Raw genomic sequence first — 25,612 nt, 5'->3', positions numbered from 1 at the left:
CCAGCCGCGAAGACGTTCTGCATGGGTACGTGCACATGGATGAAGGATGGAGCGCACTGACTCAGCCAGGTGCGGAGGGGCCCAGCCCCCACAACTCATCCAGCTCAAGGCCACTGCTCCCGAGCTTCTGCAGAGCCGGGTTTCATAAGGAAGCATCAACTGCAGCAGTCGGGGCTGAAGCAGTCTCCCTCCTTCCCTCCTTCCCTGATCCCAGGACAAGCTCAGCATATTTCTCAGGAAGCGGCTCCAAAGGCAGAAGCTGGTGGCTTCTCTGACACAGCGACTCAGCAGGGCTTCCCCAGCCGGACCACTCTGCTGCCCCCAGAGAGCCCCAGGAGTGGGCCAGCCCCCTCTGGGATCCATCCAAGGGAACACCTTGGGCCGGTCTTCTCTCTGCCCCCACCACTGGGAATCGCCAGCAGGGAGATTCTTTCAGGATCTTCCCCACTGCAAGGTTCAAGCTCCAGATATTCCACGCAGTTGTGCTGGAACTTCATGGTCATTCCGAAGGTCCCTGAGGGACAGGTGTTTTTTCAGCACCATTCCCCATATATTGCTGAGGGTCTCCTCCAAGCCAGGCATGCTTAGGGTATGGTGATGAACTAGACAGAACCACCTAGCTTCTCAGCCTTGGTGATGGGAATGTGGCTGGAATGCCAGGCAAACCGAATCTGGGATTCCTGGTCTGACTGGGCCTGCTGCACTGGGGGTCCAGTGGCCCTCCCAAGCATCTAGTTGCATAAATTGACATGCACAAAATCAAAGAAGTGTGCAAGAAGGGCAATTTTGTAGGTGGGCATCTGGGGGCAGAGGGACAATAATCCCTTTTTCTCCAGGCTCTACCTTTCTTTCTCTGTTGACCCCCATCCCATGACCTCCAGCCACCAACCTACCTCTTTATGACCCTTGACAAATCCCCTCTTTTGTTTCCATCCATGTCTCCACTCTGCCCCCCATTCCCTCTCTCATCCATTGCAACAGATGTCATCCCCATCACCCCCTGTGAACCAAGCTGGTCAAGGGCATGAAGGACCCTGAAGCTGCTAAAACCAAGTCTCTTCTTGGTCTCATCTTCCCATCTCTTGGCAGCATTCGGCACAGCTGATCCTGCTCTTCTCTGTTTTTAAGCGTTTCCTTCACACAACTTCCAACCCGGCTGACGACGCTCCTTCTCGGCAGAGAACCTTCTCCTCCCATCCCTTCAGTGCTGAAGCCCCCCACATCCCAGTCCTTGGGTCCTTCTCTTTACTCCCCGGTGCCTGCCTCCACTCCTGTGGCATGAAACTATCCACACGGTGACCACTCCCAAATTGTGTCACCAGCCCAGGCCTTTCACAGGCATCCCAAATTTAACAAGTCCCCAGCTGACCTCTTGTCTCTCTCCCACAACGGCCTCTCCCCCAATTCCGTTTGGTGATCGGATGTCATCACCTCAGTGAGGGCTTCCCCGATCACTTGTTCTAAGATAGATCGCTTGGCACCGCGGCTCCTTACCTGGCTTGCCCTGTTCTATAGCTCTTGTCTTGAACTGAGTATTTATTTATTTATCGGCTTGTTTATTGGGTGTTTCCTCCATTAGAATGTGAACTCCACCCAGGCAAGAACTTGACCCATTGTCTTTACTTCTGGATTCCCCAGATCAGAGAGTAGTAATTAGCACACAGCAGGCACTCATTAAAAATGTGTTCAGTGAGTGACTGATGTCTTGGTATCCGGTCCCTGGCTTGGCCTCAGGCAGTGGTGTGCTGACGTTGCTCTTACCAGCGATGAGGCCGATTATCAGCATGTCTTCCTAGCGTCGCCCTCAGTGACATCACACTGGTGGCTTAAAGCCTGCAGCCCTGGGAATATTTACGCCACAGAAATCGGCAAACACTACAAACCAGGGCTTTGGTTTTCTTTTGGGGAAGGTAGTTTCCCAGCACCCCACTTCTAATTTCTGAAGAAGCTCTTTCCTCAAAGGGCTTTGGGTCACCTGGGAGCCCACTGGGCCCTGGTGACAAAAAATCTGACCCTGAGCTAGAAATGGAGGGGGCATTCTGCCTGGAACAAAGCAGGGCTGAGGCCCTGTGAGACCTGAAGGGAAGACACTCCCAGCTGGCCCTTGAGGGTTTGCATTTTTGAGAGGGCTGGGCCATAGTCCCAGGGGCGAGAACCAAGGAGACCGAGCTGGGTAGTTCACTTCCGGTTAGTCCTCCACACGGCTTACAGGAAGCCATTATTAAGGAGGTGGTAGGAGAAAAGGGATTCACAAGAGTCCCCCAGAAATACTTGGGAAGACTTAAGAGGATCTGAAGTGTGATAGGTGGGGATGACTAGACAGAAACATTGCTTATTCATACCCACATGACCTAGTTTGTACCCTGCCACAAGCAGGACTAGAGCTAGTCATTTTGGAAGGGGACGGGCGCCCAAAGGCTGGCTCTTATAAGCAAACTTCCTGTGTTGGGTATCAGGAGCTGGGGCTGTGGTTCTCAAACTCAGAGTAGAAGCGCTCACTAGGTGAGGGTAAAGCCCAGCACTCTGCATTTTTAGCAAATGTTTCAGGTGGTCATTTTGAGAAGCACTGTACTTCAATACCACCCCGACAGGAAGAGGACTAGGTTTTACTCCCTCAAGATCGCCTATATGGTCTACTGTCTTCTGGGACCCACTTTGGTAAACACCAAGTTGAACAAGCTGATTCCTCTCTCCCCAAGCCCTGATGGGGTGGTTTCCAGATGTGACATGCCTGCCATCTGCCTTAAACCCAGGATGGCTTCAGAGAAAGTAAGTCTCTCACCTGACCCAGAAGCCCAAGATTGTTGACCTCCCCACCCCTGCCTCCAGGGAGGAAGGAGCCAGGCCTGGAGGCAAAAGGGCAGTGTTGTAAGAAGCTCCAGGAGCCCATTTCCAGAAATCAAACAGCAGTTGTTTTCATGCTTTAGTTTAAATCACGCCAAGAGATTTCAATTTCCTCTTTTGCAGGCTCACAATAGTATTTAGCATTAGGTTTCGGCGTTTTCTGCCACGCCTGGAGCTCGGATCGCCGGCCGGGCGAGGGCGCACCAGGGCGCGGGTCTCTCCTGCGGGCGCAGCGCGAGGCCGTCCTGGCGTCTCCAGCAGCGCACAGCAGAGGACGAAGCCTCCTGGGGCCGCTCCTCGCCGCCCGGAGTCAGGCGTCCTTCGTCCCTACGTGCAGAGACTGGGAAACAGTTCTTTAGACACTGCAGTGACCGAGACCGCTCCACGCTCCCTTCCCTGAGCAGGTGCTCCGAATGGGACAAGTCGGGCGTTGAAGCGGACCCCGGCGCCACCTGCTGTCCCCCGCGCCTAAGCGATGGAGTGTAAAAGAACAAAGTTGCTTTGCAATTCAGCTTGCACTGTTCTGCCCGCTTCCTCTGAATCCTGCCACTGGTGTTTCAGCTAGCCAGACATTCTGGAACTCTGAGTGAGGACAGAAAGACATTGGAAGATGAGAGAAGGGGAGCCGGAAGACATTGGCGGCCTCTGGAAGCTGGAAAGGACAAGGAAACAGTCTCCTCTAGAGCTTCCGAAGGAACTGCTGACCCTTGACTTTAACCCAGTGAAACTGATTTCAGACTCCCAGCCTCCAGAAATGTAAATCACGTTTTTACTGTTTTATGCCGCTAAGTGTGTAGTGATTTGTTACAGCAGGGATAGGAAACTAATTCACATCTTAGCAGGCATCACACCCTAAACGTGATTAGAGACTATACGCACTGCCCTTGACAACGCTGGGGTCTCCGTGTGACTGGTCCTTCCCCTCTCCCAGGTATACATTCACCCTGCCGTTAGGGAATTTTGGAGGGAAAATTCTAAGAGCTCCAGACTCAGTGGCGCTGAACAAAGGGTGGAAGGTGCAGTTGGATAAACCTTGAGCGCACAGAGGCCTCCAGGCAGAGGCTGAGGCAGGAGCGTCTGAGGAGGGGAACTGCGGCCCACCTCGAAGGATTTGAAAAGGCAAACGCGGGGGAAGGAAAGGCGTTCTTGGAGAGTTTCCCAGGACACCACCGCGCTGGCTGGCTGCTGTGTCATTAGAAAAGAACATGTGCACAGTAGCCTGGGTTCTCGAGGCCTCTGAAAGCACCGCAGGAAGTATTTTTCTCCATTGATCATCTCTTGAGCATGTGGAGACAGAGACAACTGCATACAGTGTCGGGGGCAGGGGGGGGCGTGAGGTGGTGCAGATATTTTGGAGGGACACTTGGCAACGGCGAAAACATTTTAGGTGAACACCCTTTCAGCAGAGCACGTGTAGGCCTGTGACCCACAGAGATAGTCCTACCGGCACACAAAGATGTACCGGGGTGTGTACTGCAACATTGTGCACAGTAGAGAAAAACGCAAGAGATAAACTGTCTATCCTCATCTCCCCTCAGCTAGGCAAGAAGGAATTATTATGCCCTTCTGGTCCCAACCTGTTAAGATGCCGTGACCGCTGAGGTGGTGTACTTTGCACGGGGCCTGCTTCGTGACGATTTAAGCAAAACCCTGAATGGGCCATAATACTAAACCATAGCATGAGATAATACTCTTTTTAGCCTCTTTTACTTCTGATTACATCAAACTGAAAGGCTCTCTTCGGTGCTCATAAATCCTTAACACCCTCTCACACTTGCCAATCTCTCCCCACAACCCTTATTTTTTTTTTTTAAAGTGAAGAGATAGCAGAGCTTTCGGCAAGCAACCTCAGAACTCCGATTTAATAATACTGTTTTGTTTTCACTGTATTCAGTTTTACTGAAAACGTCTCTTTAGAGCAAGTGGCACTAGTGTTTCAGCTGTGCAGATGACATAAAGTTTTCCTTTTAAAACAAATTCTATTAAGTGATGAAATCATTTTTCAATTTACGTAGATAATAGAGGACCTCAGAAACAGCAAAAATCATGATGTGGGTATGCTAATGACTGCAGTTTGGGAGATGGTTAGTGCACTGTTCAATTACTGCTGTTAATTCTCAGGAACTGTAGCCCATCAGACCTTGAGAAATTATAGGCTGTGGACAAAGCTCTGGTTTAGGCTCAGATTGTACCAGCCCCTATTCACCCCCACCCTGTCACTGTGTCACTGGAATGGAACAAGGAGAGTGAGCCAGGGAGGCCTGTGGTTTGGAAATTAAAGCTGAGTAGACAGGAGCTGGCTTCTGGTCCAAGCCTTTTTGAGCTGACCCTGAAGGTAATGGGGAACTCTGGGGTGACTGCATCACAGAAGTTCTCAGCAGGAGAAGGAATGGTAGTCAGCAAAATGAATGCCTGGTCAATCTCACTGCCTCCAAAACCTACCTCATCCTCCAGATGTGAAAGAATCTTCTAGAAAGAGGTCTTCATGAGTTGCACTCACACTACTAGTCCTGGTTATCTTCCCAAGAGGATGCCACTGGCAGAATTGGTCCCCATGAGAAGGGAGGTCAAGATAACTCTCCAAGCTCTCAATTTTTTTCTCGACATCCATCCTATTCCAAGAACCCTCAGGGCAGTGATTACTGAGAAGCCCCCAAATGAACACCATCTCTAAATCTAAGATCTAAAGGGCTATTTTTTTTTAAGTTATAACAAAAACAACTGTCTGTGCTTTAGCTCTTTAGAGAAATCTTCGTAATAAAACATTATGAGGGGTTCCCGATGTCCTTCAGACTGATGCCTTGAAATCCCTGGGATTTTAGAGTTCAGTAGGCAACCAGCTGTGTAGCTTCCTGGGGAAAGGGGGACTCTAGAAGAAATGCTAAAACATCACTGGGATGAATTACTAGAAAAGCTAATTGGTCTCATTCCTGTTCCAGAAGATAGTTCTTGGAGATTAAAAAAAAAAAAAGAAATCCCCTCTTTCCTAACACAGACCCAACTCTGTACCTGTTTGGTCAGAGTCAACAAAATGTTGGTAATCGCAGCATAGAGCGTATTTCTTAAAGTTCTAGTTCTGCCTGTGTTTGGGAACATCCCCACACAAATGCTTCTGCTCCTTTTAAAAATAAAGTTAAAAAATAGGAGTTCAAATAGTGATTGTATTTTGGCTCAAAACATGTCACAAATCAATATATAACTTTGTGCAACCCCCTAGCGGACCCCAGCTGAAAGAAAGCCCTTGCTAATTGAACTCAGCTCCTAGGATAGAATAGTCCTGTTTGCAACTGTGGAAGAGATGGGCAGTTAGAAGCTGGCTCCAGTCTGAGGGACAAGACGAGGAGTTCAGGCATGGGGGGGTGGGGGTCCTCCTCTGTGTCATCATGGTCATCCGCACCATTCCTCACAATCAACCCTGTCCTTGGCTCTCCCAGACATGGGAGAGGGGAGATCCAAGTTCTGAACACTGATCCAGCAGAAGCCACTAATTCTGGGTAAGAAAACTCCATCCAAAAAATAGCCCCTCCCCCCCATAAATAGGACCCAATCCATGGGTATCTTCTGCTCTGAAGTCAGGAGACAGGAGAATGATAGACAGTTGATGCCATTTTTTGCTGTTCCTTTTTGTCCACACCAGAAAATAATGAATTTCTTTTCTTCCTAAGTGCCTGCTGGTAAAGAGTAATTGATTTGCTTGAACCATGTGGGTGGGCTAGAACAGGAGTATGCTGCAAATAATGGATGTTAGGCTCACAGAGTCAATGGGTACCTCACCGTAGCTGAAATTCTGAAACTAAACAATGCATAGTGTGGGCCTGTTTCTGAGGAGTGGGTGATTTGTTTCATTATCTTAATTTTGCACCCTTTAACCTGCGTCCCCAAAAGTTATCCAGTTCAGAACAACCACAAAAGAGTTTGAAAAAGAAAATAAGTACATGGATCAATGAGAGATGCTCTCCTGAATTTTTTTTCTTGGTGCATTAATTTTGCTTTACCAGTGCAAGGGGGCACTACTGGGTGATTTATCTGATTCTATGAATTTTTACTTACAGAAAATCAGTTTTTCCTCATCCTCACTGAATAAAATCTCCAGGGCAAAGTTTGACAATTTGCTTTTGGGGCAAATGTGGGCAAACAAATATTTTCATGCACTACTCATGGGAATGGAAACAAAACTTAAGAGAAGGTACACGTTAGCCACCCCTGAGCCAAGGAATTGCAAAAGCTGATTGCCTACTTGGTAAGAGGAGGAAGGGGAAAATATAGAGATGAAGCACGTATTTCATATTTTGATGAAATGTCCTGCTCATGTATTTATATAATTAAGTCAGTGTATTAGTCAGCTCATGCTTCCGTACAAAATATCACAGAGAAATTTATTTCCTCACAGTTCTGGAGGCTCAAAGTTCAAGATCAAGACATCTGCATGGTTTCTACAAAGCCTCTCTCTTTGTCTTGCAGATGCCTGCCTTTTTGCTGTGTCCTCGCATGGCCTTTTCTCAGCGAGTATGCATCCCTGGCGTCCCTTCCTCTTCTTATTAAGGCCATCAGTCCTATTGGAGTGAGGCCACACCCTTGCAGTCTCATTTAAGTTTTATTACTTCCTTATAGGTCCTGTCTCCAAATACAGTCACACTGGGTGGTAGTTTTGGCATATGAATTTGGGGAGGATGCATTTCGGTCCGTAACAGTGTATTGAAATCTTCTGGAAGGATACACAGCACATTGTTGTTAATTGTCACTTCTGGGGAATGGCACTGGGATTTCAAGTGAGGCCTGTTCTTCTACTGAATTTTTTAAATGGTGCTATTTTTTTAATTTTTTAATTTTAATTTCTTTTTCAAGAGAGGGAGAGAGAAGGGGGGAGCGTAGAGAGGGAGGGAGAGAGAATATTTTTTTTTTTAAGATTTTATTTATTTATTTGACAGAGACAGCGAGAGAGGGAACACAAGCAGGGGGAGTGGGAGAGGAAGAAGCAGGCTCCCAGCGGAGGAGCCTGATGTGGGGCTCTTATAGAGAGAACTCTGGGATCATGACCTGAGCCGAAGGCAGACTCTTAACGGCTGAGCCACCCGGGTGTCCGGGGAGAGAGACTCTTAAGCAAGCTCCATGCCCAGCATGAAACCCAACATGGGGCTCGATCTTACAACCCTGAGATCACGACCTGAGCCTAAATCCAGAATCGGATGCTTAACTGACTGAGCCACCCAGGCACTGCTAAATGGTGTTATGTTAAAAGACAATGATGATAAAAGGATATTAATTGGAAGGGGTGCCAAGTTTTAGCCTGCCCAGGACATCTACAGAGGCCCTACCAGCCCAGAGTGTGGAGAGCCACGTGCCTCACTTCTCACCCCACGGAGAGGGAAGCCTGCTTTGGCAGACATTAGCATCCCACTCGGTCCCCAGTCCATCCATGCAAAGGGAAGGGAGAGGACCCAGTGGGGAAACAGCAGCGTCCTGTGACAAGTCTCTAGGCCAAGCGCATCTCTGGGAGCCCCAACTGCACCTTTACCCATGGGCCCCTCCTAAAGCCCATGGGCTTCCGTGTGCCCTGACCGCCCCCAGTCCCCCAGCTTTGGGAGCAGAAGGCACAGCAGAGTGGCCACTGGAGCAGGGCGGGTGAGGCGTTTGGTGTTGAAGGGTCCATCTCAACCTTCCCACAACCTCTCCAATCACTTCTCATGCCACATTCTTCCTGGAAAGTCAGCACTGCTGGCAGAAATCACTCTCAGGGGCTGATGCAAGAAACCCGACGAATAGAAGTTGCCTTAGTCCCTGAATTTATACAAACCACCTAATTGCCTCCATGTCTGTGTTTGTCAGCCACTAATTATTAGGTGTTTTGTCTCTGTCAGCATTTTTCATCAAGCGTCCCTTTCTGTGAGACATGATAAGCATTAAATCAAGGCTGACTTGGAGGCCTGTGTAGCGGAGCCGTGGCAGGAGGGTGGGGTGGGCTGGTGAGGCTGTGTGTGGTTTGGAAGCTCGGAGCCAATCTGGTAGAAAGCACACTGAATCTGGTGGGGCCTTGGAACCATAATGGAAATAACAGCTGCCTCTTTCTGTGCACTTGAAATCAGGCCAGGCCAAGGTGGCCATAATTAATGTTTTAAATAGCAAATTAAAGATCTACAAATATATTATTTGTTAAATTATATTTTAGAAAGGACCTCAAATTATGTTTGGGGTAGTACTGAGTGCTTTCACAGTCTTGAATTCAAAAACACAGGGTACTGTGAGGTGGGTAGCTTAGCCAAGAAAGATGCTTCCTAAACAAGCTGGTATTTTGATCAATTTCCCCTAGGATGTATGGAAATACATACTCTGGGGTGTTTTTGTTTGGGAGAATATTTGGTTTGCACAAGGGAAGCTGTCTTTTCTTCTGGCTTTGAGAGAATTTTACTCTGATGCGGGGGTCTGAGCCATGTAGAGAACCTAGCTAAAAGTTAGACTTGGGGAAAATTTTTATGCTACTAAAGAAGAAAAAGAAAAACCTACTTCCTATTTAAAAAAATCAACAGAGAGTAAACCCTGCTTTTTTTCTTGAGGCTAGTAGGAGATCACTCATTCATTCACTTCTTTTTTTTTTTTTTTTTAAGATTTTATTCATTTATTTGACAAAGAGAGACAGCATAAGCAGGGCAAGTGGCAGGCAGAGCAGAGGCAGAGGGAGAAGCAGACTCCCCCGCTAAGCAGGGAGCCCGATGCGAGACTCGATCCCAGGACCCTGAGATCATGGCCTGAGCCGAAGGCAGATGCTTAACGAACTGAGCCACCCAGGCACCCCATTCATTCACTTCTTAACAAGTGTTGGCTGCCTACTTTTTGGCCCTTGTCCTTGTGAATTGTAGAGGCTAATGTTGATAACTTTAAACATTCTTAAAGACCAGCTCCGTTCTAAGTACTTTACATATGTTAATTTATGTATGCTTTCCAATCACCCTAGGAGGAAAATACTATTATTATTCCCATGTTGCAGATAGGGAATCAGAACCTTATTGAGGTTAAGGAGCTTGTCCAAGTTTACAGGCCTAGTCAGGGGCTGAGGTGCTATTCAGTCTTGCCCAGTGTGATGCTACGGTCTGTGTTCTAAAACACAGGTTGGCAAACTAGAGCCCTCCAGCCAAGTCCAGCCCAAGGTCTGCTTTTGTAAATAAAGTTTTATTGGAACACAGACATTCTCATTCATTTACTTGGTGTCTATGGCTGCTTTCATGTGACAACAGCAGACTAGCAGTTACAACAGAGACTGTATGGCCCAGAGAGTCTAAAATATTTACTACCTGGCCATTTACAGAAAAAGCTTGTAAACTCCTGCTCTAAAACTCTGCTGTACTTTCTCCCTAGAAAAACGAAAAAAAAAAAAAAACATAAGAGGTATGTAAAATAATTGACAATAATTTTTTTAACGTGCCATGATTTGTGAAATGGAGTGCCATCAGAGAGTAACTGGAGTGGTAGGGTAAGGTTAGAGGCAGCCTCCTTAAAATGCAAGCCCCCAGAACCTGGCCTCCAAGCTTAGATCTGAATCCTGGGATTGAGATTTGCTGAAGAATTTATACTTGACTTAGCTGTCCAAATATGCATGTCTCTGCCTTGACCTGAACAGAGGATGACAAAGGGACCAGTCTCCTTTCTGGAGTGAAAAGGTTTCTTTCCCCTTCAAAGGGAGCCTGGGAGGATTCAGTGAGGGGAATGACAGGTGGGAATGTTCAGCACAGGGCTGACACTCAGATGGCACTCAACAAACGTCCCCTTCTTCCTTCAGGCTCCTGTCCTCGCCACCTGCTGGACCAAAACTGGCCCTCTGAACTTGGAAAGTTTTGTACATCATGAATACAGTGGTTTATGCTTTAAAGTGGACATTGACATTTAATATAGCACAATGGGGTTGGGAAGTATGGTTCCTAACTCAGAAAAAACTACTTGATCCAGCGAATGAGTCCCAAGAGAAAAAATGTGTGAGGTCATTCATTCCATTTGTGGTTGGGGCAGATTCCCTCTCTTGGTCCAAATGACCAAGGTTGAGGGCAAAGGGGGGGTGGGCAGTGAGGCAAGTGGGTGCAGGATGCTTGCCTTGGCAGTTTTCTGGATGACTCACTCCAAGACAATCGGTCTCCATTTTATACGGGAACTTCATCCATCCATCACCCGTATTAAAGGCCTCGTCTTGAACCAAGCGCTGAGCCATTTGCTTGGCACTAAAAAACTACTGAATTTTCCTGCCAAGTATATAGCCACGTATATTTTTATAGATATAAATCACCTTCAAAATCACTCCTTTTTGCAGTTACGTTTATTCTCTCTGCCCACCCCTTTTGTTCTTTAGAAAAACACAGATTTTGTGATCAGACCCAGCTTTATGTTCTTGTTCAGTTCTATTAGCTGGGTGACCTTGAGGAAAACTTTTAACCTCTCTGAGCCTCAGTCTTATTTGTGTAATAATAATACCTACCAAATGTCATCCAAAATTTGATTGCCGCTGTGCTAAGCTCTAGGAATTTCACAGCAAAAAAGGCAGCAAATCTCTCGTAGTTCTGACAGTCTAGTCAAGGGAGTTATACTACTGGAGTAAGTAAATACTCAAGATTGTTACAGACATGATACATGATATAAAGGAGATGTACAGGGTGATGTGATAGAGTGAGCTACTGAAGTGTTATGAAGGCAAGACCTGAAGAATGAAGATGAGCAAACCACGGGAAGGGCTCTTACTGTCTTCAGGCGGAGGGGATATTGAGTACAAAGGTTTGGAGATGGGGCAAATACTGTTGTGTTTTAGGAACAGAAAGTAGTATAGTATCCAAAAGGGAAAGTGGCACAAGATGAGGTCAGAGAGGTGGGTGGAGACCAGATTTCACGGGCCTTATGAATCATGATAAGGAATTTTGGATTTTATTCTAATCCAGAGTGGGAAGTCAATGCAAAGAGTTAAGACTTGTACGGGATTCATGTTTGTTTGTTTGTTTGTTTAAAGAGAGAGAGAGTGCGTGAGCAGGTGGGGAGGGGCATAGGGAGAGAGAGACTCTCAAGCAGGCTCCAGGCCCGGCACAGAGCCTGATGCCAGGCTGGATCTCACGACTCTGAGATCATGATCTCAGCCAAAATCAAGAGTTTGACTCTTAATTGACCGAGCCGCACAAACACCCCAGGATTCATGTTTTTGAAGATCAGTCTGGTTACTACGTGGTGAAGGGATTATAAGAAACAACGGCAAAGGATGCCAGGGTCATTGTAAGGATTACCTATAATTACAAATGTAAAATAATGAATGCAACCTCTGACACATATAAGTTCTCTATGAATGTTAGTTAGCTGATGTTCTGGAAAGTCTAAGCCTAATACGGTAGACACAGCTTTGCGTGGCTATTGAACATTTGAAATGTGACTAGTGCAACCACGGACTTAAATTTCTAATTTTATTTAATTTTAATAAAATTTAAAAATTAATATGTGATTCAGTCTTTGGGAAGTATTTTGAAAAACCTTGGATTTGTGAATCTACATAACTGTAAATTTTATGAAATCTGAGTACAGATTCAAGTATGTTCAATGGAAGCCTAATGTCCAAATTGAGATGTGCTGTGACAGTAAAATATTCACATGATCCCAAAGGCTTAGTATGAAAATGGAATGTATTCTCTTAATTTTTATATTGATTACATGTTGAAATAAGAATATTTTAGACACATTGGGTTAAAGAAAATATTGTTTAAATTAATTTCCCCTCTTTTATTGTTTTTAATGCTGCTACCGGAAAATTAAAAGTTACATATGTGGCTCACATTGTATTGCTATCAGACATGCTCGTCTAAGGGAAAACAGAAACCTAGGAACTTAAATGCATAGAATGTTAGCTCTTGATCATGTCTCCTATCAGAAATCTCAATCTGATGATTGGAACTGGGACAAAATAAAAACCACTAACATCTTTTGGAAACACTATAAGAATACAGGATCTGCATCTTAATTATGTATTTCATGTCATACCTCTCGTCCTCGAGGAATTCTTTTGGCATCCCGGGCCATTCCTGGATGCTGGACCTTGCTTTGGCAAGTTCATGCACTCCAACTCTGGGAGAATGTGGAGAATAGAGTTCAGGGCTTAGAGGATCCCAGAGCATAAAGCTTTATCTTTAAAGCTAGACTCAGTAAGCCCCATGGTATGAATATACCCACTTTGGGCACAGAAACGACTGAGTCAGTCTAGCATAGATTTAAATCTCTAGCTCCAGGGAGGGTAGATGCACAGAGCCTTCCAAAAGTTTAGCACAATGTGTGCATAAGTCACCAGGGGAGGCAGGAGTGATTTCCATCTCCGCCTGCAGATTCTCCACAAAGCAATTTATTTTATGTTAAAGTTTGTGCACGTGTCTGTAGGAAGTGCTTTAGGTTCGTTATTTCATTTAAGCTACATGAAACCGGGGCGCCTGGGTGGCTCAGGTGGTTAAGCGTATGTCTTCAGCTTGGGTGATGATCTCGAGATCCCCGAATCGAGCCCTGCGTTGGGTTTCCTGCTCAACAAGGAGTCTGCTTCTCCCTCTCCTTTTGCCCCTCCGATCGCTCGCTCTCTCTCAAATAAGTAAATAAACTCTTTAAAATAAAAAAAAAGCTTCATGGAATGTTATGAGGTGGATATCAAGGTTCAGTGACTTGACCAAGTTCAGATCACACAGCTGCTAAGAGGCAGAACAGGGATTCAGACCAAGAGGTCTAACTCCAGAGCCTATTCCCTTAACCGCCATACCGGGCAGTAATCCTATCGTCATGCCAGTCACCCAAAGGGCCATCTTGAGTATAAGACTCCTTCTCTTGTATCATCCCATGCCACTAAGAAATCACCCAGTTGCTCCAGAAAGAAAACCAAAGAGAAAATGCTTCCTTTGCTATTTTCCTGATTCATTGATGTACCCACCACAGGGTCTTGCATGATGCCTAGCATTCACTCATTATTCATTCATTCATGTGCAGCTTCCATTCTTTCAACATAGTTAGGGGCTCAGTCCTCTGGGGGGTATATTTATACCTCTGGGGGGGATAAATGAAAACTTCACAAATATTACCACTATTAATATTGATTATCATAAGTAATGCTATTAATCAAATTACCAGTACTATCAGTAATTGATCATAACATTGGTAATACTGTGAGAACTTCATTAATAATAGTAATACCATAACTGCAAATGTTTATGGAGAACTTACCATCCATACTAAGGGCTGTTAATATTAAAGTATTTTTTTTCTATCTTGAGCACTTCACTTGTGTTTTAGATAAGACATGACAGCATTTAATTCTTACAACAATCCTATAAGATGATTCCAGAAGTCTTGAAATCTTTTTATACAACTTATCAGAGCCCCGAGTTACCCAGTGTTTTGGCCATAAATTCCTGAAAGAGAATCATTCACCCCTGTGATAACAGGATGTTCACTGACCTCTTACAACCGTAAACAAGACAGACATGGTCTCTGCCCTGGGAAAATAACAACAGAGCAGCCCTCTAGATGAAAAATGTTTCTTTCCCTTTTACATAGTGGCTATGAGCACTAAGACAAAATTTCCATGTTTCCAGGATCTGATGGGTGGACTCCCATCTGTACAAATCTGTTCCTTGCTTTGTGCTCCTATACTTCAGCAAGATCCAACTACGTATCGTTCCCAGAAATCTTCCTGAGATTTTTACCATGTCCCTCAGCCTTCCCTGGTTTTTTTTCCCTCTTAATGAACTATTACTCTTTCCACAGCATAACTCAAATATCTTATTAGTGAAGACTTACCAAACTGGGCCAATTGGATGTTGGCTCTTCATGTTTTAAAAAAAGAGAGAGAGAGAAAAGAGAGAGAGTGGATTGCTTCTTCCTTCAGTTTCAGTAGTGTTTTTATCTTATCCCCAATCTCCCCTTCCCCCAATAGGCAGTGAGCTCCCCGGAATGGGGAGAAAGGGGCAGTGTCTTATTAGGTTTCCTGTAACCAGCTACTGTCACAAGACCTATCACATATTATTATTGTCTCTAACATTCATTAAATACTATGTGTCAAGCCCTGTGCACCTTGACTTCTAGATTGTATCATTTCTTTCTCCCAAACTTACGGGGGAGATACCGTTGTTACCAAACCAATTTTTACATGTGGAGCGAATTTATATATCTAAGTTTCGAAGCATTAAGTAATTTACATCAAAGTCACACAGCTAGTCAAGTTGCAGAGCCAGGATTAGAATTCAAATAATCAAATAATCCACTAAAGCATTTTTCACAGCATGTGACACCTCATAAACACATAATCAATAAATGTTACTAGAATTATCATTCAAAGTTGGACAGCTAGTAAAGTAAAAAAGCTGACATTGTAACTAAAATTTATTTTATTTATTTACTTATTGATTTTGTTCCAAAATTCATAGCCTTTCTATTGCACCAGAATTTAATTAACAGGACTTATTTTTTATTATTATTGAAGTATAGTGGACATACAATGTTCTAGTAGTTTCAGGTGTACAACATAGTGATTTGACAATTCTGTACATTACCCGGTGCTCACCACATGACTGTAGTCACTATCCGTCACTATACAAAATTATTACAATATTATTAGCTATATTCCCTATGCTGTACTTTTCATCTCTGTGACTTATTTTATAGCTGGAAGTTTGTATCCCTTAGCACGTAACCAGACTTCTTAAAGGTCATAAGAAGCCTAACTATTGAACAGTATTTAAGTTCCTGCTGTATTTAAAAATTTTTAAATATTAAAAGTTTCCAAAATTCTGATAAATTTTTAATGTTTTTTTGTATATAAAGCTTTTGACTTATACAAAAATGCAAGGGAGTGCATAACCTCATTTAGACATAAATTCAAAAAACAAGTTTGATATCCTTCCTGAAAAAAGCCTCTCCCAGCTATCTCTACAATAGGTTCTGTGAATTACATAAAACTGTTCTGCTGTTATTGCTGATTTCCTGTCTGGCTACCTTAAGGGATATTTCAGTTCTGTATTCCCAGCATGGGACTGATGAAGTTGTGGGATATAGGTGAGGTTCAGTGGGGTGGAATCCGGAGCCGATGACCAAGAAAGAATTCTTGAGATGTCTTTGGTGCAAAATGGTGGTTTATTATAGCACGGGGACAGGACCCATGGGCAGAAAGAGCCGCTGCCCCGGGTTGTGAGGAGTGGCTGATTATATACTATGGGGTTGGGGGAGGTAAGGAAAAAGGGAGGTTTCAAGAGAGTACTTTCGTATGTTAAAGAAGACTCACAGGATACCAGAGGCCTTGCCATTGTCAAGTTAAGGTTGTTTACTCCTCTAGCAAGGCTTTAACATGAAGATAGTTGGGAACTTCCTGGAAGAATGTCACAGACATCCCAAAGTGGGGGGGTGGGGGGGTTGCAGGGTGTCAGTTTCTGCTTTGTCCTCATCTTGCCTTCCGTTCCCTCATCAGGATTCTAACGGAGTCTAATAAAGATTCAATAAACATTTCTTGGATGAATGCATTGGGCAATCGATCACTTTTGGTTCCAGGACCCCTTAACTCTCTTAATATTAGTGAAGACCACAAAAAGCTTTTTTTAATGTGGGTTATACTTATCAATAGTCATTGTATTAGAAGTTAGAGCTGAAAAATATTTAATATTTATTAAAGATAACAATACACCTATTATATGCCAACATAATCTTTTTATAAATTACTATATTTTCCAAACAAAAAATCCGTGTAGTGAGAAGAGCGTCATTGTTTTACGTTTATGCAAATATCTGACTTAATAGAAGACAGCTGGATTCTCAGAGCTCCTTCTACTTTGAAGCCATTGAGCGATCACATGGGACAGCCTTTGGAAAACACTATATTCATGAAAGGGGTGTGGAAAAGGCAAATAACAATTTAGTATTATTATGAAAACTGCTTTGATCTAGTAATGGGTCCCCGGAAAGGCACACTTTGAGAACCATCAGGGAGAAAACTATTTTGGACAAGGTTTATTCTCAGGATTCCTCTATATATTGCTAGCGTAAGAGGCCAGAGTGGAAGAGTAAAAGTAACAGCATGGAGACAGCCTCGAGACAGCCTCTTTTTCTACCGTGCTGAGTAATGCGCGGAGTCTTCCCGTAACCCAAGATGGCAACCGTCACTTGCATTTTAGTCCGTACAATGGCGTCACACAACGCGACAGCGACGCGCTCTCTCCCGGAGAGTTCCACTACATTTCCCAGGATGCTTTGCCAACGGCGATGCCATTGGTTGGTGCTGAGGGAAGTGCACTTGACTGAGCGGAAATAGAAGATTCCGGAGACTGGGAAGGTGAAGACGAGAGGAGCCGGGGAGCTGTGAGTAGCTATTTGGGACTGTCTGCTTTGGCTGTGAGGGACTCAGCTAGAGGACGAACTGTTGGGAAACGTAGGGTGGCTCCTCCTTAACCCTGGGGCCTCAATCTCGCGTTCTTCCACTAGTCCTGGGGGCAGGGAGAAACAAAACACTGCTGTGGAGGCGAAGTCTTAGTATTAAGATCTTGCTGTTGGAAGTTTTCTTGGGACGAGCTGGGACGAACTCGGGCCCTAGTCGCGACACAAAGGGTCTTTGGCGTGATTTTGCTGCGACCAGAGGTGCAAGGGGGCGGGGCTGCTGACGGTCTGACTCAGCTTCTACAGCAGTGGTTCCCAATTGGCTGTACATTAAAATGACCTGGGATGCCTTTTAAAAATACAGGTGTTCTGGGCCTAGGCCAAACCAAAAAATCAGAATCTGTGGAGAATAAGATCTGGGCAGCAGTACTTGCTAAAGCGTCCCAAGTATTATGTTGTCTAGCCAGGGTTGAGGACCACTCTATTTAGTACCTGAGTCTGACCCCCACGGAAATCCTGAGTAGGACCAGCTGCGCCAGGATTCCCCTCCCCACTGTAACCTGCGTTGGTTCTACGGCACACATTTGGGTGAAGTTGACGATAGCGGTTTTGGCACTAATTGTGTTTTGAGCTCCATCAGAAACTTATCCTTGAGCTTCATATGGTGGTGCTGGAAAGGCAGGCCCGCATTTTTTTATTTACGACCTGGCAATTAATTCCGAGTAAAGATTAGGGCCGTTTCATTTTTCTTGCCATTGTTTTGGCTTATCCTATTTTTTGCTACCCCGACAAAATTCGAGCAGTGGAAAAAGGAAGAGCCACATTAAAACCGGTCTCGTTGCATATATGAAATTCTGAAAGGGGAGTCAGTAAAAGGTTTGGCATTATTTATGGGCTTATAATAACCAATTTTTATAATGAATTTCAGTGAAAGGAAGTTAGGGTATGTTTTGGGTTTTGATGCAAAAGGTGTCCCCTTCTATCTGATAATTGAGCATTCCTGTCAAGCCTTTCCTAAGCTGAAATGGCCTAAAGCAAATATTATCCACCCACGCCCCCCCACCTCACCCACTCCCCCTTTCCGAAAGGTGGAAAGTTATACAACTTTGCTTTTATGAAAGACCTACATTAATATTTACCTGTTTTCACTAATTGAAAGAAATCTGAAGGGGATTTGCACTTTTCTGAAAACTGTTACCATACTAATGTAGGTCTCCGTTAAAAGCTAAGTGTCGTAAGGCGGACTTTTGGAAAGTGGTGGATATCTGTATAAGCACCATTACCTAACATATTTTCTCTGTTCCCAGAGCTTCGGCTTCATCTCCCTCGCTGATACAGCATGGGGGAGAAGTCAGAAAACAGTAGGGCTCCAGAGGATCTTTTCAATGGTTTGAAAGTTACAGATCCCCAGGAAGCAGAGTGTGCTAGCCCTCCGGTTTCCAATCCCAAAGATCACCATCTCCAGAGCAAGCTGCTCAAGGATGTTGAGGCTCATTCCCAGGAAGACCGGGGAGAAGAAGAGTGTTTTCATGACCTTAGTGCCTCATTTGAGAAGGAGGAGCCAGGAGCGGACAAGGTTGAGAACAAACCTGATGATAATGTGAATTCCTCTGAACTTGATGAAGAATACTTAATAGAACTGGAAAAAAACATGCCAGATGAGGAGAAACAGGTAAATATTTATCATGCACGATCTGCCACATAAATTGCTTTTTAAGCTGAATAAATGTGGCTGCTACAGTGTCATAGATTGGGTCATCTGTGGTAGAGAGTTATGTGCCCATCTGTGTCCTTATTGCTTCAGTAGTGATGGAGCTGAGATAAATCAGCACGGCAGGGAAGCATTCAGCCTGTTTAACAAACAGATTTCCTTTTGTTTTTTTGGGGGGTCAACTTTGAGTTCTTATGTGTGTCTTATATAATTTTTTTTCTAACACCTATATATATCTTTTAGCTTTTTTTTTTTAAAATGACCTATCAGGGTGTCTGGGTGGCTCAGTGGTTAAGCGTCCGACTCTTGATTTCGGCTCAGGTCATGATCTCAGCGTTGTGAGATCAAGGCCTTCATCAGGGTCCGAACTGGGCATGGAGCCTGTTTAAAATTCTCTCTCCATCCCTCTCTGCACCCCCACCCCTAAAAAAAAAAAAAGAAAAGAAAAGCCCTTATCGATGGTTGACTGCTGAAATTCCTGTAAGGGAATTTTTTGGTCAGACTTTAGAATTATGGTATGCTGCCTATTTGTGTTCATTCTTTGATAGCAATGAATGACTGCCTGAATATCCTAGTGGTAGTTTGGCTGCAGAAGACAATGACTGGGGCCTGTATTATTTACATAACGTTCTTGAGGAACAGAATTGTGTGCGATAGTAGTTACTATTTTTTAAGCACCTGTAATGTGCCAGCCACTGAGCTTAAAAACTTATTTGTGTTTTCCTCTAATCTTCACAACACACGCGTGAGACATATTGTTAGCATTCCCCACAAGAGAACAGAACTTAGTAACTTGCCCAAGATCACACATCTGATAAATGGCGGAACTGATTCTCAAACCCAGATCTGTTTGATTCTAAAATACAATGTAGAATTTAATAACAAAAATAGCTGTCTTTCTACAAAGCAGATAACTAATAAAATGTACACGCTTTCCTGCTTCTTTGCCCCTGGACCACATCCTTAACTGGGCAAGCCTTCACTTTTGGAGACAGAAGTGTTGGTACCCCCCACATATCCTTCCTTCTCATCTCATAAGCAAGGAAATCTGAAGAGTTACCATAATATCTGAGCTTCTCTGCAAAGAACTTGAATGAGATTTGTAGCTTAGGCTTCTGAAGAACTCACTCACTAAACAGGTTATGCTATTTGGGTAACGGGCTGGGATACTAATGTGCATTGTAACAGTGGGAGTGCAGAGGTAATGTGACATGGAGAGGAGCACTTGTCTCTCCTTAGGCATTTTTCATTTTCAAGTTTGTTAGTTTTAACATGCATGTATTAGCTTTTGTGCTAATGTGTGCCACCAGAAGAGAAGAATAAAAGGCAAAAATGAGCCGGTATCATAAACTACCTCAGCAGAAATGGCTCAGAAAATTAAATCACATACTGTTCGATAATTAGGGAGATGATTTTCCGGAAGTGAGTGTTTGGTTCAGCTTTCATTTATTTCACTGGTACAGGCTTTTTAGAAACGTTGATTAAATGTCTGTGTTAAAAGGTTAGCAATGCTTTTCTGATACTTAATATATTTTATATTTTTTAATATATTTTGCCCTGATAGTGAATTTTCTACAGTGCCATTGGTTTGACAGTTGTGTGGTTTGGCTCTGCTTCCCATTCCCCAATTTAGTAAAACTTTGTGTCTCCTGGCCAGGAATCACATTTTAACCTCTATAAATATTTAAAATAATTGTATTGCCTTTAAGTTGAATATTCTAAATAGTACAATGCCTTTTAAACTTTTTTCTTCCTTTTAAAAATTAAGATGTAATTTACATATAGTGAAACTGTTTAACTTCTGTGTACAGTACAGGGAGTCTTGACTACTATATGCACATGTGTAACTCACCCTTATCAGAATCCAGAACATCTCCATCATTCCAGAAACTTCCTTTGTGTGCTTCATCATTCATTCCATCCTTCCACCCCTACCAACCCAGGGACCCACTGTTCTGATTCCTGAGAGGTTGGTTTTTTTCTGTTCCAGACTTTTGTGTAAATATAATCACTTTTCAAATATAAACATTTTATATTTGTATATCAACCTATATGTTTTCATAGCTTAAAAATTTGTAACAGTTACACTATCTCATAGAAACAATGTGCTGTGGTGTTAGCCATTGTTATGTTAATTCCACTAAGGAAACAACCTCAGAGTACAGACTGCCTTCACCTAATTGTGGTACTACTCTATTAGGTGTTTTTATGCTGTTTTGATAAATATCTTCATGAAATTATTAGGAAACCAGCAAAACAGATGAAGAAGTGTCCCTTCACTGCCCAAATGTTTTGGTTTTATAGGTCATCTGAAACAGGATACCTTTGATTCTTTTAAAATAGACAAAGTTGAGATAATTCAGCAGCAACAAAATAAACACAATGGCCAAAAGTGTGAAGACTTTCAGCCTCACTAATTTTTTTTAATATTTATTTTTCTTGGGGAGAGAGGGAGAGAGAGTGCATGCACACGTACACACACAAATACACACGGGCGCGCAAGCACGGGGAGGGGCAGAGGGAGAGAGTCATCAAGCAGACTGCTGAGGATGGACCCCTATGTGGGGCTCAATCTCATGACGCTGAGATCGTGACCTGAGCTGAAACCAAGAGTCGAGGCTTAACCGACTGAGCCATCCAGTCCCCCCACAATAATCTTTAAATGCAAATTAAAACACTATGTCTCATATATTTATCTGATGTCAACAATGAGAGGACATAGGAGTGCAAGTACTAATTTTGAGAGTTTAAAGTGCTATGTCATTTCTGTGGGATACAGGTATCAATTTTTATATGGATGTTTCTTTAGACCAGGGCTATCAATAGAACCTTCTGCAGTGATGGGAATGTTCTATATCTACTCTGTTCAATACGGTAGCTGCTGGCCATTAGCTAACACATTTTCATAGTCATCAGCTGGAGTATTTGAAATGTGACTAGTAGAGTTGAGGAACTGAATTTTAAAATTTTTATTTCACTTAATTTAAATAGTCACATCTGGTAGTGTGTATCATTTTGGACAGTACAGCTAAACCTCTGATTCTCTTTAGTCACTTATTTTAAGGAAGTTACTAGACATGTGTACAGATGTATATATAAAGATGTGTTGCAGCATCATTCATAATTTTGAACATTAGAAATAATGCTCAACAGAGGGTATTACTTTAAACATTTTTGCCATTTTTATGCGGTAGCATATTCAGTCATTAAAAAGAAAAATAAATCTTAATATTGACATGGAAAAATGTCTGTAATATTAAATGAATTAAACAGATGTGATAATACAGCTTATAATAAGAGATAGGTATTTGGTTTTTGTCCAGTTCCTGGCGCAGAGATCCTAAAACCCTTGGAATTGCCTAATAAGAGATAAGGGTGTAGTTTGTTATTTATGTAAACCCCTTTCAACCACACACGAGGTGATTTTTGGAAAGCCCCTATGGATGAGGTCTGGTTGTCAGAGTTTGGAACTTTCAGTGCCACCCTGCCCCACCCCACCTCTGGTGAGGTGACGGGGGCTGGAGATTGAGTTAATCACTTGTAACCAGTGATTTGACCAATCGTGCTTATGTACTGAAACCGACATTAAAAACCCAAAAGAAGGGTTCAGAGAGCTTCCACACTGGGTGAACCTGTGGAGATGCAAGGAGGGTGACATACCCAGAGGGCATGGAAGCTCAGTGCCCCTTCCCACGTACCTTGTCCTATGCATCTCTTCTAGCTGCCTATTCCCAGAGTTCTAGTCTGTAGAATAAACTGGTAATCTAGTAAGTAAACTGTTTTCCTGAGTTTTGTGAGCCTCTTTAGCAATTTAATTGCACCTGAGGAAGAGGTCATGGGAACCTCTAATTTATAGCCCATGGGTCAGACGCAGAGGTGACTGCCTGGACTTGCAGTTGGCATCTGAAGCAGGGGTGGGGTTGGGGCCAGTCTTGTGGCACCGAGCCTTTAATTTGTAGGATCTGACGCTATCTTCAGGTGGATTGTGTCCAAATTGAGTTAAGTTGCAGGACAGCAGCTGGTGTCTGCTGTGGAGTTGGGAGTTGCTGGGTGTGGGGGAAAGTCCCACACATCTGGTCACAGAAGTGTTCGTGTGAGTTTTGACAGTAGAGGAGACACACAAGAGGTGTTTTCCCTTAACAGCAGGTTATAGAGTAGTCAGTGATGTTTCCTTTTAAGTTGAAAACCTATGTGAAAATACGTTCATACAGAAAAGTTTGGACTGATATGGGATGTGATTATTGAATTTTTATTTATATTTAATACACTTTTTTGAAGTATAGTTGACATGCAATGTTGTATTAGTTTCAGGTGTTCAAGATAGTCATTTGACAATTCTATATATTACTCATTTCTTTTTCTTTTCTTTTTTTAAAAATATTTTATTTATTTATTTATTTATTTGATAGAGCGAGAGAGCACAACCAGGGGGAACAGCAGAGGGAGAGGGAGAAGCATGCTCCCCGCCGATCAGGGAGCCTGATGCGGGGCTCCATCCCAGGACCCTGGGATCATGACCTGAGCCGAAGGCAGATGCTTAACCATCTGAGCCACCCAGGCACCCCAATATATTACTCATTTCTTACCATGAAGTAGCATACAAAGTTAATATTGACTATGTTCTCTATGCTGTACTTTTCATTCCATGACTTATAACTGTAAGTTTTATCTCTTAATCCCCTTCACCTATTTTTCTTATTCCCCACTTTTTTCTTATAGTAAGCATACATTAAATCAACAGCAACACAAGTTACTCTGTTTTAAGAATATGAATAAATAAAAATTGATTCTTTACCACCAGCATGGACTTTTTACCAAACAGCTTATAAAGCTGACCTTTGAGGATTTAGAAAGAAATGCTGTTATAGGATCTGTGTATTGGTAATTGTTTCTCTTCAGGCAGAATCGTATCAATAGCTAAAGCCTATTTTTCAAGATAACTTGACTCGCCCTGCACTTAGGAAGATAACCTGGGCTCAAGAGGAGTTCCAGTTCTCGGCAGAACTCATAAATCAAGAGTAATGGAGAGGAGGGGGGGAAGGGGCAAAAATAAAAACAAAAGTAATGGAGGAGGAAGGCAGTAAAGATTTTTAAAAACAGGCAAAATCTCTTAAGGAAAGCACTGTGTATATGTGTGTGTGTATCTTAACCTTTTGTGAAAACGCTTAAATGTCGACATGACTACCCAGAGGAATGGGATTTCAGCAAACACTTGAAATGTACTAGATCTGTGAAGCAAATAAGTGCTTCTCAAAGGTCTGGTCGAAGTAAAGGACAAATCTGGTAGCACGTGGGAACTGTTGCTATAATGTTAGATGCAAAGATGCTTTGTAGTATGGGGACCTCTGGAACATACTGCATTGCGGTGCTATTGACCCTGTAGTAGAATCACCTTTTTTTTTTTTTTTTTTTTAAGATTTTATTTATGTGACAGCCAGCCAGCGAGAGAGGGAACACTAGTAGAATCACCTTTTATGGGCTACTTGTCACAGTGGAGTTTAGTCCTCATGTTTATATTCCTGAGGTAATTTTTTTTTTTCTAAGATTTTATTTATTTATTTGAGAGAGAGAGCATGAGTAGGGTGAGGAGCAGAGGGAGAAGCAGACTCTCCACTGAGCAGGGAGCCCAATGTGGGGCTCAATCCAGGGACTCCAGGATCATGATGTGAGCCGAAGACGGACACTTAACCAAGTGAGCCACCCAGGCGCCCCTCCCTGGGTAGTTCTTAGGTGCTCACTAAAGTTTGAGGACCTCTGTCTTAGGGCCTTGCACATCATCTTCCTTCATCAAATAGCTGTTGAATAAATGGTGTGATTATTTCTGCCGTAAGAGCCAGTAATTGATCTTATAAGTTACAGTTTCTCTCATTCATTTATTTACTCCAGAAATATTTGCATTTCTTCCACGTGTCAGGCATTGTTTGAGGCACTTAAGAATACAGTGGTAAATGAGACAAGAGGATTTCTCTTCTCTCATAGCTGGAAGGTTTTTTTTTTTTTAAATGAAAAAAATATGGGGCGCCTGGGTGGCTCAGTCGTTAAGCGTCTGCCTTCGGCTCAGGGCGTGATCCTGGTGTTCTGGGATCGAGCCCCACATCAGGCTCCTCCGCTGGGAGCCTGCTTCTTCCTCTCCCACTCCCCCTGCTTGTGTTCCCTCTCTCGCTGGCTGTCTCTCTCTCTCTGTCGAATGAATAAATAAAATCTTTAAAAAAAAAATGAAAAAAATAAATTTATGAAAATGATAAGATGAAGTGACAGGGGTGGGATTGGAAGGACGGGAAGGACTACTTTAGATTGGCTGGTCAGGAAAGGCCTTTCTGGAGAGGTTGTATATCAGCAAAGACTGGAAAGGGGCAAGGAGTTAAGTGTGTGCCAGTGTGAGAGGGAAATATTCCACGGAAGAGGAGAAAGTGGTATATAGCACGATTCCTTGGCTGTAGCTACTATGGGTGGATGGTGATACCATTTATAAATATGGAGAAGACGGAGGGACTTTGAGTTCATTAGGGCTCTAGTGATTTAATTCTTGCTGTAAATGAAAAAGTTAATTTGTGAGCCAAAATGCAGATTTAGTCATTTTAATGGGTTTGCTGCCTCCTGCCAGTTGTTTGTGCGTGGTATTCATTCGCAAATAGGTACACCTGTAGATCCATCTAAGTAAGGGACACAGAAGTCTATTGCTTGGTGCACATGTACTCAGAGCACAAGGTT

The 25,612-nt window shown here is 43.5% G+C and overlaps 1 protein-coding gene across 1 annotated transcript in view; it reads left to right on the top strand.

The window, feature by feature from the left end:
• The first annotated feature begins 17,028 nt into the window (after positions 1-17,028).
• TTC1 (tetratricopeptide repeat domain 1) overlaps positions 17,029-25,612 on the top strand; it is a 46,519-nt gene continuing 37,935 nt past the window's right edge. The window contains exons 1-2 of the mRNA XM_008692435.2: positions 17,029-17,175; positions 18,498-18,862. Coding sequence (XP_008690657.1) covers positions 18,530-18,862 — 333 coding nt within the window. The 5' untranslated portion in view covers positions 17,029-17,175; positions 18,498-18,529. The remainder of the gene's footprint in view (positions 17,176-18,497; positions 18,863-25,612) is intronic.

Source organism: Ursus maritimus, unplaced genomic scaffold (assembly GCF_017311325.1).
Source record: "Ursus maritimus isolate PB19 unplaced genomic scaffold, ASM1731132v1 scaffold_15, whole genome shotgun sequence".
Classification (NCBI taxonomy): Eukaryota; Metazoa; Chordata; class Mammalia; order Carnivora; family Ursidae; genus Ursus; species Ursus maritimus.
Note: the sequence above shows the minus strand (reverse complement) of the source record. Positions and strands in the feature narration are given on the sequence as shown.